At 39.0% G+C, this 18156-nt stretch overlaps 1 protein-coding gene across 1 annotated transcript in view; it reads right to left on the reverse strand.

Annotated features, from left to right (window-relative positions):
- The window catches only part of LOC139749653 (uncharacterized), a 913398-nt gene that overhangs the window by 84085 nt on the left and 811157 nt on the right, over positions 1-18156 (reverse strand). Inside the window, exons 17-20 of the mRNA XM_071663824.1 lie at positions 16990-17314; positions 8795-8807; positions 7259-7303; positions 4877-4966 (exon numbers count right to left, since the gene is read on the reverse strand). Coding sequence (XP_071519925.1) covers positions 4877-4966; positions 7259-7303; positions 8795-8807; positions 16990-17314 — 473 coding nt within the window. The remainder of the gene's footprint in view (positions 1-4876; positions 4967-7258; positions 7304-8794; positions 8808-16989; positions 17315-18156) is intronic.

Genomic DNA, 18156 nt, shown 5'->3' on the forward strand with positions numbered 1-18156 from the left:
AGATTATTTTCACAATTCAATTTCATACACAGGCACAGTGTTGGTGGTAATAACGTGAATATTTTTTTTTTTTTTAAATACGTTGTACAAACTGAGAATGTAGAGTAATAAACAAGAGTAGATAGCACAAGTGGGAAGGATGCTGTAGTTTTTTCTTTAGAAATATTCTAGCTTTCAGCCCATCATTAAGTCCTACATCACCCCAAGATTATGTATGAAGAAAATTAGGCACAGCTATCATGTAACTATAGGCGAAAACAGGGTTAATCCTCGAGTTGCTGGGGCGCCTTCCGGTGCTGCCCTCCATTCTCCTTATGTATTCTATAGCATAATTAATAAGTCACCTTATCTATTTCCTTGCCAACTGATACATACAAGTGTTTTTCCTTGTCTCTTCAGTAATCCAACAGCCTACAAATTTTCTGCAGGGTAAACATGCACACACAACCTGTAGGTTGATGTCTGTGAGCCTATTGTGCTTGCTGGGGTACTGAGGAAAGCAAAATGTTTTTCTGCAATTCTCTGGTGATGGAAGACACCTCTAAAGATTATCAATGCTACGAAAAGTCAGTTGGATGTAAAAATAGATTCATAAGTTAGACTGTGCACTAAAAATAATTTGATGACAGAAGACCTCCTGCATGGAATGTCAGATAACTATCGGAGCTTTTAAGGGTTAAAGAAAGCACAAATATTCCATTCATATCATGAACAGATGTAAAGCATTCATAAGAAAACAAAGTAAGACAGACTTCAGGAGGAACATAAAAAGAATAATGAAGAAAATCCAGACAGCAAATAAACTGAAGTACATTAGCAACAGACTCCCACAGCCCCACATTAAGAGAAAGTGTCAACTAGCCTCATTCTACAACTCACAAAGGGAATATCAAACTGGCTACCATAGGCTATCAAAAATATTTATGGTTTTTTTTCAGCAGTCGTGTCCCAATTGAAACAGTGTCAGTTTAAAAGTTATATAATGAGTGTATCAAAAAGAAAAATAATATATGGATTAATTTGAGCTCCTCATTGGTTCACAGACAGAATTCTTAAAAAAGTGAAAAGGTTATGGGACAAAAAAGAAACTTTCTCCATATAAGAAATGAATGAGGCATCACAACAGCCAATCCTCCTGGTTTTAACAGAGAAACTGGAAATGAACAGCCATGTCTTAGAGGATACATCACACACATACACTTTGTAAGAGCAATGGCTGGTATAACAATACCCTAGAAGACAAAGCTAGGGAGGAGCATGTTTGATTTTCCAAGTAAGTTATAATATATTGGGCGCAGAAAACAGGGATTTTTTTTTTTCAGATAAAAGTACCAGATTTGGCATAATTTTAGAACTGTTCACTCTCTTTTATTTGAGGATAGGCACCAAAAAATTCTCATTATCTTGCAGATCCTACAACTACTTCAAGGATACCTGCGGAAAACACATAGAATAAGCAAAATGACAACATAAGTATCTGACAACAGATTCCCTATCACTGGGCATTTAGTGTGAAGCATGGCATGTTATACAGTCTACGGCTTTTAAATGTCCCTTTTGACCAAGTAATAATTATTTTCACTGAATAAATCAGCACAATTTGTTCCAGACATCATCCAGTTTCTCAACATTCTCAAGTTGACCTTGAATATTAGATAGAATTCATCTGATTTGTACTTTTCAGATGTTTAACTGACATGGGTTTCTCAGTGTTGACAAAGGCAGCTACATCAAGAATCATATCAGTGACATCGGGATGAGACACACTGTGCTGTCTAGCAGTTCAAGGCAGGGTAGCAAGTCTGATTTTGAACCCATTCAAAGTCTGTCCTTAGGGCAGTGAAGATGGTCCAACTTGGTTTTAATGATCAAGATATAGTTCTAAATCTCTGTCATATTCATAATATATTAATAACACTGCTATTCTAATGTCAGATTGTATTGTTTTAGTAAAATAATTTTCATCAACTGCACATCTTAATAAAAATTATGGTGTATAAACTGAGTCTATGGTATATTTCCTACCAACAAGGCATTCCACTAAACTACAAAGCTTATTAGACTATATATATATATATATATATATATATATATATATATATATATATATATATATATATATATATATATATAAATTATATATAAAGATTTGTATGGGTTTTCAGAAAAGAAGAGTGAATGTTGGGGTGAAGAGGGTGGTGAGAGTAAGTGAGCTTGGGAAGGAGACCTGTGTGAGGAAGTACCAGGAGAGACTGAGTACAGAATGGAAAAAGGTGAGAACAATGGAAGTAAGGGGAGTGGGGGAGGAATAGGATGTATTTAGGGAATCAGTGATGGATTGCGCAAAAGATGCTTGTGGCATGAGAAGAGTGGGAGGTGGGTTGATTAGAAAGGGTAGTAAGTGGTGGGATGAAGAAGTAAGAGTATTAGTGAAAGAGAAGAGAGAGGCATTTGGATGATTTTTGCAGGGAAAAAATGCAATTGAGTGGGAGATGTATAAAAGAAAGAGACAGGAGGTCAAGAGAAAGGTGCAAGAGGTGAAAAAAAGGGCAAATGAGAGTTGGGGTGAGAGAGTATCATTAAATTTTAGGGAGAATAAAAAGATGTTCTGGAAGGAGGTAAATAAAATGCGTAAGACAAGGGAGCAAATGGGAACTTCAGTGAAGGGCGCAAATGGGGAGGTGATAACAAGTAGTGGTGATGTGAGAAGGAGATGGAGTGAGTATTTTGAAGGTTTGTTGAATGTGTTTGATGATAGAGTGGCAGATATAGGGTGTTTTGGTCGAGGTGGTGTGCAAAGTGAGAGGGTTAGGGAAAATGATTTGGTAAACAGAGAAGAGGTAGTGAAAGCTTCGCGGAAGATGAAAGCCGGCAAGGCAGCAGGTTTGGATGGTATTGCAGTGGAATTTATTAAAAAAGGGGGTGACTGTATAGTTGACTGGTTGGTAAGGTTATTTAATGTATGTATGACTCATGCTGAGGTGCCTGAGGATTGGCGGAATGCGTGCATAGTGCCATTGTACAAAGGCAAAGGGGATAAGAGTGAGTGCTCAAATTACAGAGGTATAAGTTTGTTGAGTATTCCTGGTAAATTATATGGGAGGGTATTGATTGAGAGGGTGAAGGCATGTACAGAGCATCAGATTGGGGAAGAGCAGTGTGGTTTCAGAAGTGGTAGAGGATGTGTGGATCAGGTGTTTGCTTTGAAGAATGTATGTGAGAAATACTTAGAAAAGGAAATGGATTTGTATGTAGCATTTATGGATCTGGAGAAGGCATATGATAGAGTTGATAGAGATGCTCTGTGGAAGGTATTAAGAATATATGGTGTGGGAGGAAAGTTGTTAGAAGCAGTGAAAAGTTTTTATCGAGGATGTAAGGCATGTGTACGTGTAGGAAGAGAGGAAAGTGGTTGGTTCTCAGTGAATGTAGGTTTGCGGCAGGGGTGTGTGATGTCTCCATGGTTGTTTAATTTGTTTATGGATGGGGTTGTTAGGGAGGTAAATGCAAGAGTTTTGGAAAGAGGGGCAAGTATGAAGTCTGTTGGGGATGAGAGAGCTTGGGAAGTGAGTCAGTTGTTGTTCGCTGATGATACAGCGCTGGTGGCTGATTCATATGAGAAACTGCAGAAGCTGGTGACTGAGTTTGGTAAAGTGTGTGGAAGAAGAAAGTTAAGAGTAAATGTGAATAAGAGCAAGGTTATTAGGTACAGTAGGGTTGAGGGTCAAGTCAATTGGGAGGTGAGTTTGAATGGAGAAAAACTGGAGGAAGTGAAGTGTTTTAGATATCTGGGAGTGGATCTGGCAGCGGATGGAACCATGGAAGCGGAAGTGGATCATAGGGTGGGGGAGGGGGCGAAAATTCTGGGGGCCTTGAAGAATGTGTGGAAGTCGAGAACATTATCTCGGAAAGCAAAAATGGGTATGTTTGAAGGAATAGTGGTTCCAACAAAGTTGTATGGTTGCGAGGCGTGGGCTATGGATAGAGTTGTGCGCAGGAGGATGGATGTGCTGGAAATGAGATGTTTGAGGACAATGTGTGGTGTGAGGTGGTTTGATCGAGTGAGTAACGTAAGGGTAAGAGAGATGTGTGGAAATAAAAAGAGCGTGGTTGAGAGAGCAGAAGAGGGTGTTTTGAAGTGGTTTGGGCACATGGAGAGAATGAGGGAGGAAAGATTGACTAAGAGGATATATGTGTCGGAGGTGGAGGGAACGAGGAGAAGAGGGAGACCAAATTGGAGGTGGAAAGATGGAGTGAAAAAGATTTTGTGTGATCGGGGCCTGAACATGCAGGAGGGTGAAAGGAGGGCAAGGAATAGAGTGAATTGGAGCGATGTGGTATACCGGGGTTGACGTGCTGTCAGTGGATTGAATCAAGGCATGTGAAGCGTCTGGGGTAAACCATGGAAAGCTGTGTAGGTATGTATATTTGCGTGTGTGGACGTATGTATATACATGTGTATGGGGGGGGTTGGGCCATTTCTTTCGTCTGTTTCCTTGCGCTACCGCGCAAACGCGGGAGACAGCGACAAAGTATAATAAAAATATAAAAAGAATATATATATATATATATATATATATATATATATATATATATATATATACTCACAGGGAATTGCCAAACATGCTGCTTCATCCACTATGAATCATATTTTTCTGCAAAACCCCCTTATTCACTTACTCCCTCAATTCATTTCAGCTATGGGCATCCAAAATGCAAAGTTCTATGTCCTTTCACTGGTACCCTTACATCCTGCAAATAATACCTTTCAAAATCTATGGCACACACCTGCAGTTCTAACTAGACTCCCTACACTTCCTATGCAGTACCCAATAATCTGTAAAACAAACTTGCCACTGCCACTTGCATTACTCACTTCAGAATACGCTTGACTGCTGGGGCATCATCCTCAGTGCTGGAGCGGTTGTCGCCTGCAAGATGCTCCAGTTCCAAGGTCTCATTGTCCCTTGAAGAGAAACAGGCAAAAGTAAGCCACAATAACAGCTGACAGATGAGGGAAATGAGGCTAAAGTGAAGAAAAAGTCAAGTCAGTTTAAAGATGAGATCCTGAGAGAGAAGAAAGTGGACCACAGTGGTGAGTTGATTATGGGGGGAGGCAGGAGTGAAATGTAGACTCAGGCAAGGGTTGAAAGTTATACAGTATAAGAAAATGTAATGTAGGGCTAAAATGTTGGAATACAAGTCAGATTGAAGCACTATACAAAGGTAGGTTGCCTGCAGATTAAAGCCATCTTTGCTTCCTCAGAGAACAAAAAACACAATCTGATGGCAGAGGGCAAGAGATCTAAGATTCTTGAAAGTTCCAAGTAACAAACACAAAGGATTGCTTGTGGCGACTGCCTTAAATCTGTATGAGCTTGAAATGACGCAGCTGATATTCTTGAAACATATGGTTTAACAATCTAAGGTGTCATCCATTTCGGCGTGCATGATGGTGAGGGATGTAAAATATACCTTTTGGTAGACAAGCTGGTTCTTCTGTAGTACAAAACAAATTTGCTTTCCTTATTCTTAAATAATCTGAGTATCATGTTCCAATAAACTAAACTATAGAGACACAGGGAAATTATCAATAATCTTTGGCATTCATATAAAAGAAGTCTCTTATATTTTGCTGTTGAGATACGAAATACTTACTGCATAAATTCTTCATACAAGAAAGCATGCAATTAACAGAAGACTTAAAGACCTCTATTTAGGTGAGATGCTGCTGGCATTGTGATCTGCAACACTGATGCAACACTAAAGTTTATTTGAATTTCTCGAGATACATTGGTTGTTTGCTTGTTTGGGCTTTAGGCCAGTCATCTGCCAGGGTCATTAACCGCTTAATGCCACTAGATGGATATTTACATGAGCTGAACAATGATTCTACATAAATACTCATGCACTGAGTTTAAAACCTCAATTTTCAAGGCAGTGCATCAAGCCTGGGTGGTAAATGTGGTTACAGTGCACAATGATTTCTTCCAATAGTCAGACATCCTCCAGCCATGCCAATGAGAGAACTTTTTCAGAGTTTTCAAGGAAGGAAGTTGAAGAGCTTTAAGCTATATTCAGATGACTAGGCAGATGATCTTGAATTATTTGATGATGATTTGTCTGTAGAATATGTGGAGAGACAATTTAAGGAAACCGACTATTTCAGCTACAAAAGATGTCCAAATGATGCAGGATAAGGTTTTCTAGCAAAAGCAGAGGCAGTGTTACTTGCAACCACCTGACCTAGACAACACTGCCTCTCACTGGTGCTGCTGAAAATTTTACTTTCATAATTCTGCTTTTAGGAAAAAATTATCAATGAATAACAATGATTAAAGAAAGAAATATTTCACAATATGAGACAAAAGATAATAATCATTGATCAATATTTCAGAGTAGGTAAAATAAACAATAAAACATGCAAAGTTGCAACTAACTTGACACTATGGCCTTACTCTTGCACCTATCTTTTATAGCTTGTTGTACTGAAACATCTACAAAAATATAACGTTTTTACAAAGAGAGAAGTGGACGAAAAATATTTCAGAAGTGATTTTATTCTCACTGTTACATGAATATCTTTGAAAATGTAAAATTAACTATATTTTTCAGACAACTTTAAAAACATAAATCTTGAGGGATGGAAAGAATAACTTAGTGGGAAGCTAAGGGATTAAGGCCTATAGTGTCAAACTACATCCACAACCCAATAAAATCTTTAACTTCCTCTGGCATTAAGCATTATTCTAAGACCACACACACTCAATATGTATATGGCCCATGCTATTCTCTATACAGACATACCCTTTTCTACAGTAAGCAATCCTTTCTATATTTCACTATCTATTCTCATTAACATTTCACTATCCATTCTCAATACAAACACATCTGCATACAACAATACACTTTCAGTTTCAGAAATGTCATTACCTATCATTCAATGATTCTATGGTCTTCTGTCTTGTCTAGTAGTTAATTCAACTTACACATTTCTGACACCTAAAGCCAAAAAGAAAAAAATAAGACAAACTATATCAAACTGGATGGCTAATAATACACGTGCAAATGTAGGTTATGAAGTTCAAATAAATAAACCCCATACAATAAACCCAACACTTACCACACCCTCAAAAGATGAAGCTGAGAATGAACTTATGTTAAAAATGCTAAAAGCAGTCATGAAGTAAATTGTTTTCAGAAATGAAGCAAAAAGAGGCAGCCAGTGCATGAGTAATGACCAAAGCAATATTCTTACGTTTTCCTCCCTGTAAAATTGTCCTGTTCCAGAGTCTCCATGTACCTAGAAGAAAAAGGAAAGCGAGATCAACCAGAGAGGATGCTAGACAAACTAGGCAAAATGAGGATGAGCAGAAGTCAGCTTGATGGAAGAATTTGAAGCTCTTTCTTCAATTCTTAACTGAAAAGTATATTGTGCTTAAAACAATACCTTGCTACCTTTTCATAGATCAAAAAGTAAGAAGGGATTTTTGCACAGATGCAATACCTTCACCTGACAGAGAGATGTGAAAATAAAGTAAAAAAATATCCTAATATGCATAGAAAAGAATGTTTTGCACTGACTGTGTCAGAGGTACATAAGATGGCAAAGCTATTGATGACTGTAATACAAACCCTGAATAACAGATAAACACTAAGGACCAAAACAGGCTTTGATGAACAAAACCATGCTTCAAAAACTTCTGGTAAAGAATACAAATTCTGAAAACTGAAAAACCTTTTCCCTCTGAGACAGCATCCTGTAAGCATGGGAGATTCTTTAAGGTATTCTCTTGGAAAGTCAGGGTTCAGACCTTCCAACCCTCAGTGTTTCCAGTGAGAAAGCACAGGTCTTACTCACCATACACCATCCACTCAACCATGTCTGTAGAAACAGCTTGCTCATTTCAGGCCTGCCTATGGCCAGTCAGATACCATTACGAAATATCATCACCTACTCCTGGCCACCCCAAAGGTCAGAATTTGCCGATCACAATAGATAGATAGATAGATGGATAGAGAGATAGAGATAGAGACAGAGATAGATAGATAGATAGAGAGAGAGTGAGAGAAAGAGAGAGAGAGAGAGAGAGAGAGAGAGAGAGAGAGAGAGAGAGAGAAGGGGGGGGGGGGGGCAAGGCAGGGTGAGGTAATCACAAAAATTGCTCCAAATGATAACTTTTAATATATTTAAAACCTACATTTCTCTCTTTTCCAGTCTGTTCCCTAAGCATGAGAATACACCCACATGAAGAAAGAGGGTTTACAGAAAACTCTTTTGAAAGACGACTTAACTCAAGCAGAAATAAACAATGTATCTTCTGTAGTGATTTGAAGGGATGCTGGTATGTCTTTCCAAAAGCCAGATTATCGAAGGATATTCAAACAGATACCATTGAGCATCAATTTTCATTTTTGTTAGTTAGGAATGCAAAGGCATACAAATAGCAAAAGACCACTGGGTTCTAACGAGACTGTTTGTGATAGTGGAAGAGAATAGAAACTCTTGAATTAGTATGGTGCAGTATTAGGTCATTTACATTTTGCAAACAGGAAGACCTGTAAACTTCCCATTTAGCTAAAGGGGGTAAAGATAGAATCAGTCATGGAACTGAAGCAAAACATCAAGTCTATGCTTAAAATAACTATGGTATGGCCTTCAACTATAATTGGTAAATAACTCCAAATGTCAACAATCCTATTGGAGAAAAAGTAATTTGCCTCATTCATGGTACGAGGTGTCTGTGCATTTATATCCATTACTACAAGTGAAATCAGATGAATATATCCTTACATAGCTTGTTGAACTGAAATTATGGAGACAAATACTGAATTAGGTCCTTTTACTGTATCGCCTCTTCCCTTCTTTTTTCTAAGCTAAATAAATATAATTCATCCACTTGGCATTCATAGGATCTGTTTCCCATGCTAGGAATCATCCTGGTAACTCGCCTCTATACTCTCTCCATTCTGTTTATGTCTTTTCTCAAGCAATTCAAATCTTTTCCTCAAGAATGATGATCAAAACTGAAGATAAAATTCGAGACTGAGATGCACCAGTGAGTTGTAAAGAGCGAGGATAATTTCCCTTAACTTTCCTAAATTATGTCTGAAAGCCCTATCAATGAATCTAAGAATTTTCTTGCCCTTTTTCTGCTTCTCTGCATTGCTTGCTTTACGTTTGGTCATCAGAGATCATTACACCCAAGACTTTTTTGTAGCTTAACAGAATGAATATCACAGCCTGCCTTTTCATTTTTACTAAAAATATGTAAAACTTTGCACATCAAAATCAAAATCAATTTGCCACCTTTGAGCCAAGCCTATCAGTTTGCCTAAATCAGTCTGAAGCTGCAGACATTCAATTTCTGTTGTATATATATTTCCCTACTTAGCATCATCCATGAATTGATTCAATATCTTATAATACAACCCATTAAAAGCAATATCATTAAAAATGAGAAATTATATATGAGAGATGGGCCCAAAGACTGATCCCTGTAGCACATGACAAGTTAAGTCAAACCATTCAGAAGCATGGCCACTAATCATAACTCTTTGTTTTGTACCAGTCAGCCAATTTCCTTACCACTGAAGGAAAACCCCATTTATAGCATGAAACTTAACTTTTGTTGGTAAACTTTGATGTGTAAATTTATCAAATGCTTTTTGAAAATCTAAATAAATGACATAAACTGCTTACTTTCATCATACATGATGATTATTTCATAAAAGATATTAAACACATTTGTCAGAAAAAGCAATTTCACTAAAGAATCATGCCAAGAATTGTTTATCAAATGGTGGTCCACAAACTGTTTTAAAATATTTTCCCATATAATGGTTTTAATTAATTCAACAACTAATGACTATAGGGTAATTGGACAACAATTTCTGGACAGTGATTTACACAGGTTGCCTGCATTTCCAAATTTGTAAATCAGTACCAGTAAATGTGTTACAGAATTTAAATTTGCCCATGTGGAAATACTTGAAATATTAATTTTTCTAAATGCATAATGCAACACAAGCAACAGCCAAAATTTTTCAGGATTTTCAATCACATCTACTGGAGAATGCATCTGTGCTGATGATGTATGTGGCAGGTTTCACATGCCCTGGTTCAGTCCATTGACAGCAGGTCAACCCTGGTATACCACATCATTCCAATTCACTCTATTCCTTGCATGCCTTTCACCCTCCTGTATGTTCAGGCCCTGATCACTCAAAATCTTTCCACTCCATCCTTCTGCCTCCAATTTGGTCTCCCACTTCTCCTTGTTCCCTTCACTTCTGACACATACATCCTCTTTGTTAATCTTTCTTCACACCTCTCCATATGTCCAAACCATTTCAACAACCCTCTTCTGCTCTCTCAACCACACACTTTTTATTTCCACACATCTCCTCACCCTATCCATAGCCCATGCCTCGCAAGGTTCCATATAACATTCTTGGAACTACTATTCCTTCAGACATACTCAATTTTGCTCTCCCAGGTAACCTTTTCTTCCACACATTCTTCATCACTCCCATAACCTTTGCCTCCTCCCCCACCCTGTGACTCACTTCTGCTTCCATGGTTCCATCCACTACTAAGTCCACTCCCAGATATCTAAAATACTTCACTTCCTCCAATTTTTCTCCATTCAAACTTACATCCCAATTTATTTGTCCCTCAACTTACTGAACATAATAACCTTGCTCTTATTCACATTTACTCTCAACTTTCTTCTTTCACACACTTTTCCAAATACAGTCACCAATATCTGCAGTTTCTCACTTGAATTAGCCACTACAGCTGTATCATCGGCGAAAAACAACTGACTCATTTCCCAGACCCTCTCATCCCCAACAGACTGCATACTCACCCCTCTCTTCAAAACTCTTGCATTTAGCTCCCTAACCAACCTTCCATAAATAAATCTAACAACCATGGGGACAGCACACACCCCTCCCACAACCCAACATTCACTGGGAACCAATCACTCTTCACTCTTCTTACTTGTCCACATGCCTTATATTCTTGGTAAAACCTGTTCACTGCTTCTAGCAACTTATCTCCCACACCATATACTCTTAATACTGCTTCCCTAAATACATCCCATTCCTCCCGCACTCCTCTTACATCATTTGTTCTTACCTTTTTCTTCCATTCTGTACTCAGTCTCTCCTGGTACTTCCTCACACAAGTCTCCTTCCCAAGCTCACTTACTCTCACCACTCTCTTCACCCCAACATTCTCTCTTCTTTTCTGAAAACCTCTCCAAATCTTCACCTCCGCCTCCACAAGATAATGATCAGACACCCCTCTAGTTGCACCTCTCAACACGTTAACATCCAAAAGTCTCTCTTTCGCGCGCCTATCAATTAACACGTAATCCAATAACGCTCTCTGACCATCTCTCCTACTTACATACGTATACTTATCTATATCTCTCTTTTTAAACCAGGTATTCCCAATCACCAGTCCTTTACAAGCTCTTCACCATTTCCATTTACAACACTGAACACCCCATGTACACCAATTATTCCCTCAACTGCCACATTACTCACCTTTGCATTTAAATCGCCTATCACTATAACCCGGTCTCGTGCATCAAAACTACTAACACACTCACTCAGCTGCTCCCAAAACACTTGCCTCTCATGATCTTTCTTCTCATGCCCAAGTGCATATGCACCAATAATCACCCATCTCTCTCCATCCACTTTCAGTTTTAGCCATATCAATCTAGAGTTTACTTTCTTACACTCTATCACATACTCCTACCACTCCTGTTTCAGGAGTAGTGCTGCTCCTTCCCTTGCTCTTGTCCTCACACTAACCCCTGACTTTACTCCCAAGACATTCCCAAACCACTCTTCCCCTTTACCCTTGAGCTTCGTTTCACTCAGAGCCAAAACATCCAGGTTCCTTTCCTCAAACATACTACCTATCTCTCCTTTTTTCTCATCTTGGTCACATCCACACACATTTAGACACCCCAATCTGAGCCTCCGAGGAGGATGAGCACTCCCCGTGTGACTCCTTCTTCTGTTTCACCTTTTAGAAAGTTAAAATACAAGGAGGGGAGGGTTTCCAGCCCCCGCTTCCATCCCCTTTAGTCGCCTTCTACGACACATGAGGAATGCATGGGAAGTATTCTTTCTCCCCTATCCCCAGGGATATGTATATGTTGAAATGTATAGGTATGTATATGTACGTGTGTGGACATGGATGTATATACATGTGTATGTGGGTGGGTTGGGCCATTCTTTCATCTGTTTTCTTGTGCTACCTCACTAACAAGGGAGACAGCGATAAAGAATAAAAAAAAAGAATTACTCATTATTGTTATACTTTGTCGCTGTTTCCTGCATTAGCAAGGAAGTGCAAGGAAACAGACAAAAGAATGGCCGACCCCACCCACATACACATGTATATACATATACGATCACACATGCACATATACCTATACATTTCATCGTATACATATATATACATACACAGACATATACATGCTGCCTTCATCCACTCCTGTCACCACCCAGCCAAACATGAAATGGCATCCCCCTCCCCTCATGTGTACAAGAGGTAGTGCTAGGAAAAGACAACAAAGGCCACATTCGTTCACACTCAGTCTCTAGCTGTCATGTGTAATACACATTATTTATCATACTTAGTCACTGTTTCCTGTGTCAGTGAGGTAGCGCCAGGAAACAGATGAAGATGGCCCATCCACTCATATACACATATATATATACATAAATGCCCATACACACACATATGCATATCAATGTATACATATATAAACATACACATAACAAGCATATACATATATATATACACATACAGAGATATACATATATATACATACACAGACATATACATGCTGCCTTCATCCACTCCTGTCACCACCCAGCCAAACATGAAATGGCATCCCCCTCCCCTCATGTGTACAAGAGGTAGTGCTAGGAAAAGACAACAAAGGCCACATTCGTTCACACTCAGTCTCTAGCTGTCATGTGTAATACACATTATTTATCATACTTAGTCACTGTTTCCTGTGTCAGTGAGGTAGCGCCAGGAAACAGATGAAGATGGCCCATCCACTCATATACACATATATATATACATACACAGACATATACATGCTGCCTTCATCCACTCCTGTCACCACCCAGCCAAACATGAAATGGCATCCCCCTCCCCTCATGTGTACAAGAGGTAGTGCTAGGAAAAGACAACAAAGGCCACATTCGTTCACACTCAGTCTCTAGCTGTCATGTGTAATACACATTATTTATCATACTTAGTCACTGTTTCCTGTGTCAGTGAGGTAGCGCCAGGAAACAGATGAAGATGGCCCATCCACTCATATACACATATATATATACATACACAGACATATACATGCTGCCTTCATCCACTCCTGTCACCACCCAGCCAAACATGAAATGGCATCCCCCTCCCCTCATGTGTACAAGAGGTAGTGCTAGGAAAAGACAACAAAGGCCACATTCGTTCACACTCAGTCTCTAGCTGTCATGTGTAATACACATTATTTATCATACTTAGTCACTGTTTCCTGTGTCAGTGAGGTAGCGCCAGGAAACAGATGAAGATGGCCCATCCACTCATATACACATATATATATACATACACAGACATATACATGCTGCCTTCATCCACTCCTGTCACCACCCAGCCAAACATGAAATGGCATCCCCCTCCCCTCATGTGTACAAGAGGTAGTGCTAGGAAAAGACAACAAAGGCCACATTCGTTCACACTCAGTCTCTAGCTGTCATGTGTAATACACATTATTTATCATACTTAGTCACTGTTTCCTGTGTCAGTGAGGTAGCGCCAGGAAACAGATGAAGATGGCCCATCCACTCATATACACATATATATATACACATACAGAGATATACATATATATATACACATACAGAGATATACATATATATACATACACAGACATATACATGCTGCCTTCATCCACTCCTGTCACCACCCAGCCAAACATGAAATGGCATCCCCCTCCCCTCATGTGTACAAGAGGTAGTGCTAGGAAAAGACAACAAAGGCCACATTCGTTCACACTCAGTCTCTAGCTGTCATGTGTAATACACATTATTTATCATACTTAGTCACTGTTTCCTGTGTCAGTGAGGTAGCGCCAGGAAACAGATGAAGATGGCCCATCCACTCATATACACATATATATATACATACACAGACATATACATGCTGCCTTCATCCACTCCTGTCACCACCCAGCCAAACATGAAATGGCATCCCCCTCCCCTCATGTGTACAAGAGGTAGTGCTAGGAAGACAACGAAGGCCCCATTCGTTCACACTCAGTCTCTAGCTGTCATGTAATAATGCACCGAAACCACATCTCGCTTTCCACATCCAGGCCCCACAGAACTTTCCATGGTTTACCCCAGACGCTTCACATGCCTTGGTTCAATCCATTGACAGCACATCGACCCCGGTATACTACATCGTTCCAATTCACTCTATTCCTTGCACACCTTTCACCCTCCTGCATGTTCAGGACCTAACCACTCAAAATCTTTTTCACTCCGTCTTTCCACCTCCAATTAGGTCTCCCACTTCTCCTCGTTCCTTCCACCTCAGACACATATATCCTCTTGGTCAATCTTTCCTCACTCATTCTCTCCATGTGACCAAACCATTTCAAAACACCCTCTTCTGCTCTCTCAACCACACTCTTTTTATTACCACACATCTCTCTTACCCTATTATTACTTACTCGATCAAACCACCTCACACCACACATTGTCCTCAAACATCTCATTTCCAGCACATCCACCCTCCTCCGCACAACTCTATCCATAGTCCACGCCTCACAACCATACAACATTGTTGGAACCACTATTCCTTCAAACATACCCATTTTTGCTTTCCGAGATAATGTTCTCGACTTCCACACATTCTTCAAGGTTCCCAGAATTTTCGCCCCCTCCCCCACCCTATGATTCACTTCCGCTTCCATGGTTCCATCTGCTGCCAAATCCACTCCCAGATATCTAAAACACTTTACTTCCTCCAGTTTTTCTCCATTCAAACTTACCTCCCAATTGACTTGACCCTCAACCCTACTATACCTAAAAACCTTGCTCTTATTCACATTTACTCTCAGCTTTCTTCTTTCACACACTTTACCAAACTCAGTCACCAGCTTCTGCAGTTTCTCACATGAATCAGCCATCAGCGCGGTATCATCAGCAAACAACAACTGACTCACTTCCCAAGCTCTCTCATTCACAACAGACTGCATACTTGCCCCTCTTTCCAAAACTCTTTCATTCACCTCCCTAACAACCCCATCCATAAACAAATTAAACAACCATGGAGATATCACACACCCCTGTCGCAAACCTACATTTACTGAGAACCAATCACTTTCCTCTCTTCCTACATGTACACACGCCTTACATCCTCGATAAAAACTTTTCACTGCTTCTAACAACTTGCCTCCCACACCATATATTCTTAATACCTTCCACAGAGCATCTCTATCATCTCTATCATATGCCTTCTCCAGATCCATAAATGCTACATACAAATCCATTTGCTTTTCTAAGTATTTCTCACATACATTCTTCAAAGCAAACACCTCAGTAATTCACTTTTATAGTATGAATTAATCAAGAACCTACTAAAGAGATAAGTGTTACAAACTGTAAAAAGCACATACAGAAAATAATGTGCCAGCTACAATATCTGCTCCCTGATCTTGAGCCAACTTATCACCCAACCCTCAATCCGCCAACAATGTTACATGTCTGCCAAATATGATGTCTTGCTCAAGAACATCAAACAATATAATTGATTAAGTACACCTTCATAAATCACAGGAAAAACAAAACACTTTCCCAAGCTTTCGTCTGTCTTCCAAATCTTCCACCTTATGCATATGTAGACAGGATGACTTGATGACAAATTCCCTTAATTATTTGCTGAATAAAAAACAGCAATATTGGGTCACAGCCCTGAATGAATTCATATGAGGTCGGTTTAAACACCATGTTCCTCAGGTGCCAAAAAATAAGATGAAAAAGTGTTCTTACGTAGTGTGGGTTAAGCTACGAGCCTTGCTATTGGATTTCTTCATATTCCTTAACCAATATACTTTAGTTATTCCCCCTCAAGAGGTCTTGGAAAACAGATGAAAGCTTGGGAAGATGTTCTTATATTTGTCTTGTAAGTAATGATGACCTTACTTCATGGTACCATTGTTGATCAACATTACTTAGGTACGTGTAAGGCTTTCTTTTTTCATGCTTCTTACTTAATTCTATTCACTTGCATGTTGCTCAAGAAATATAATGCAAATTTTTTTTTCACACGTTTACCATTTCCCAGATTAGTGAGGTAGTGTCAAGAACAGATTACCAAGATTGAACCTCAGAAAAAAAATTCTCACTTGGCCTGCATTTTTGTTCCTTCTTTTGGAAAAGTAAAACAGGAGGGGAGGATTTCCAGCTCTTGCTCCCAACCCTCTCAGTCACTTTCTATGACATGCAGGAATTTGCAGGAAGTATTCTTTTGCCCCTATCTACAGGGATATGTAATGTACATGTGTTTAATTTACCATTAGTTTTCTTTCCATAAAAATTTGATTTTATTTACTCTTTACTTGTCCTTAAGTGCATATGTCAATACTGTATAGTTTATCTTTTCCATTCATTACATTATATCACACTGTTAAAACAAATAATAACACAAATATAAGAAAAACATACCAACATATATCTTTATACCTTTTTAATAAAAACTGCTGAGGCACCCTGATAGACATTTGGACATGAATTTGCATTCTCCAACCACTGTGTGATACAGTCTTTAATAGCCTTAAAACAGATAGCCTTTACTTCAGTCTTCAAAAGGAATGTTTTCTTTAGCATCTTTTTCTGTAAACCCTTAGCATCTTTTTCTGTAAACCCTGTCTTGTCACTGTTCCATACCTGACTTGGCATGTAGCCTTTCTCTGTAATTTTCTAATATTTTCATCTCTGTGTGATCTGCAGCTTGTGCATCAAATGCTGCTGCCTCACCTGACAGAATCACATTTTTCAGGCTGCCACATCTGATAAAATGATGAAGGCAGCCCTGGGTAATTTTACTTTCACTGACCAGCTCATGTTCTTTCTTCATCAGCTCCATTTGAATCTCAATGGCTTTACTTTCAGTCATTTGCCCAGTCATAGGAAACCATTGCACCTGCATTTCTTGCATGCTGAATTTTAGGACAGCCACCATTTTCATATATGTTGGCATCTTGATGCATTGCTATCTTCAAAACAAATGTCTGAGAAAAGGCTTTCCTTATATGTCTGCTTTTCTTCTTTATAGTGAAGATGCAACTATCATCAATAGTATAATGATTAAATTCTTTTGTGTTAGACCCACACTTAACTTCATTCAATGTCTTGAACTTTTCCTGTAGGGAAAAGGTCTTCCTATCCCTCTTGACAAGTTCACTGGCTGTACGAGTACATGCTAGATGCCTGGGCAGAGTGGTAACTACTTCAAATAGGGAGAAGTTGAGAGATATACAAGTAACAAACCATGCTTCCTCACTCTTTAAATGCTAGCAGAGAATTGGCACAGCAGACAATGGCATGAACAGCACTGGCACCCCATGCTGCATGGCAAGCTGGATTTGTACTGTATCATGATGGCTCATGTTACAGTAAAAGTAATTTAGGTACTTGTGTAACATCAAGACTGTTATATCAAACTGTGCTATATACTGGCAATACTGTGTCACAAACAGAAAATGCAAGAGCACAGAACCTTCTGAAACTCTTTTAAGTTATACCTTTAGCATCAGTTCTCCATGAACACATACAACCTATGGCCTACCTTTAGCATCAGTTCTCCATGAACACATACAACCTATGGCCTATCTATCTGATATGACTGAAACCAAAGCACAGAATTTTCATCTAGCCCAATACATCTTGATTTTTAGGCAATAAGATAGATGTGAGTGAATGAGATAATTTCTATATCTGCCCCTGGTGCTACCTTACTAAGATATGATTTCCAGTATCAAAAGTTCTTTATAGATCTAATATAACCAAACCCCTATAACTACCACTCTTACAATCAAATTGATATAATCTGAG

Source organism: Panulirus ornatus, chromosome 7, assembly GCF_036320965.1.
Source record: "Panulirus ornatus isolate Po-2019 chromosome 7, ASM3632096v1, whole genome shotgun sequence".
Lineage (NCBI taxonomy): Eukaryota > Metazoa > Arthropoda > Malacostraca > Decapoda > Palinuridae > Panulirus > Panulirus ornatus.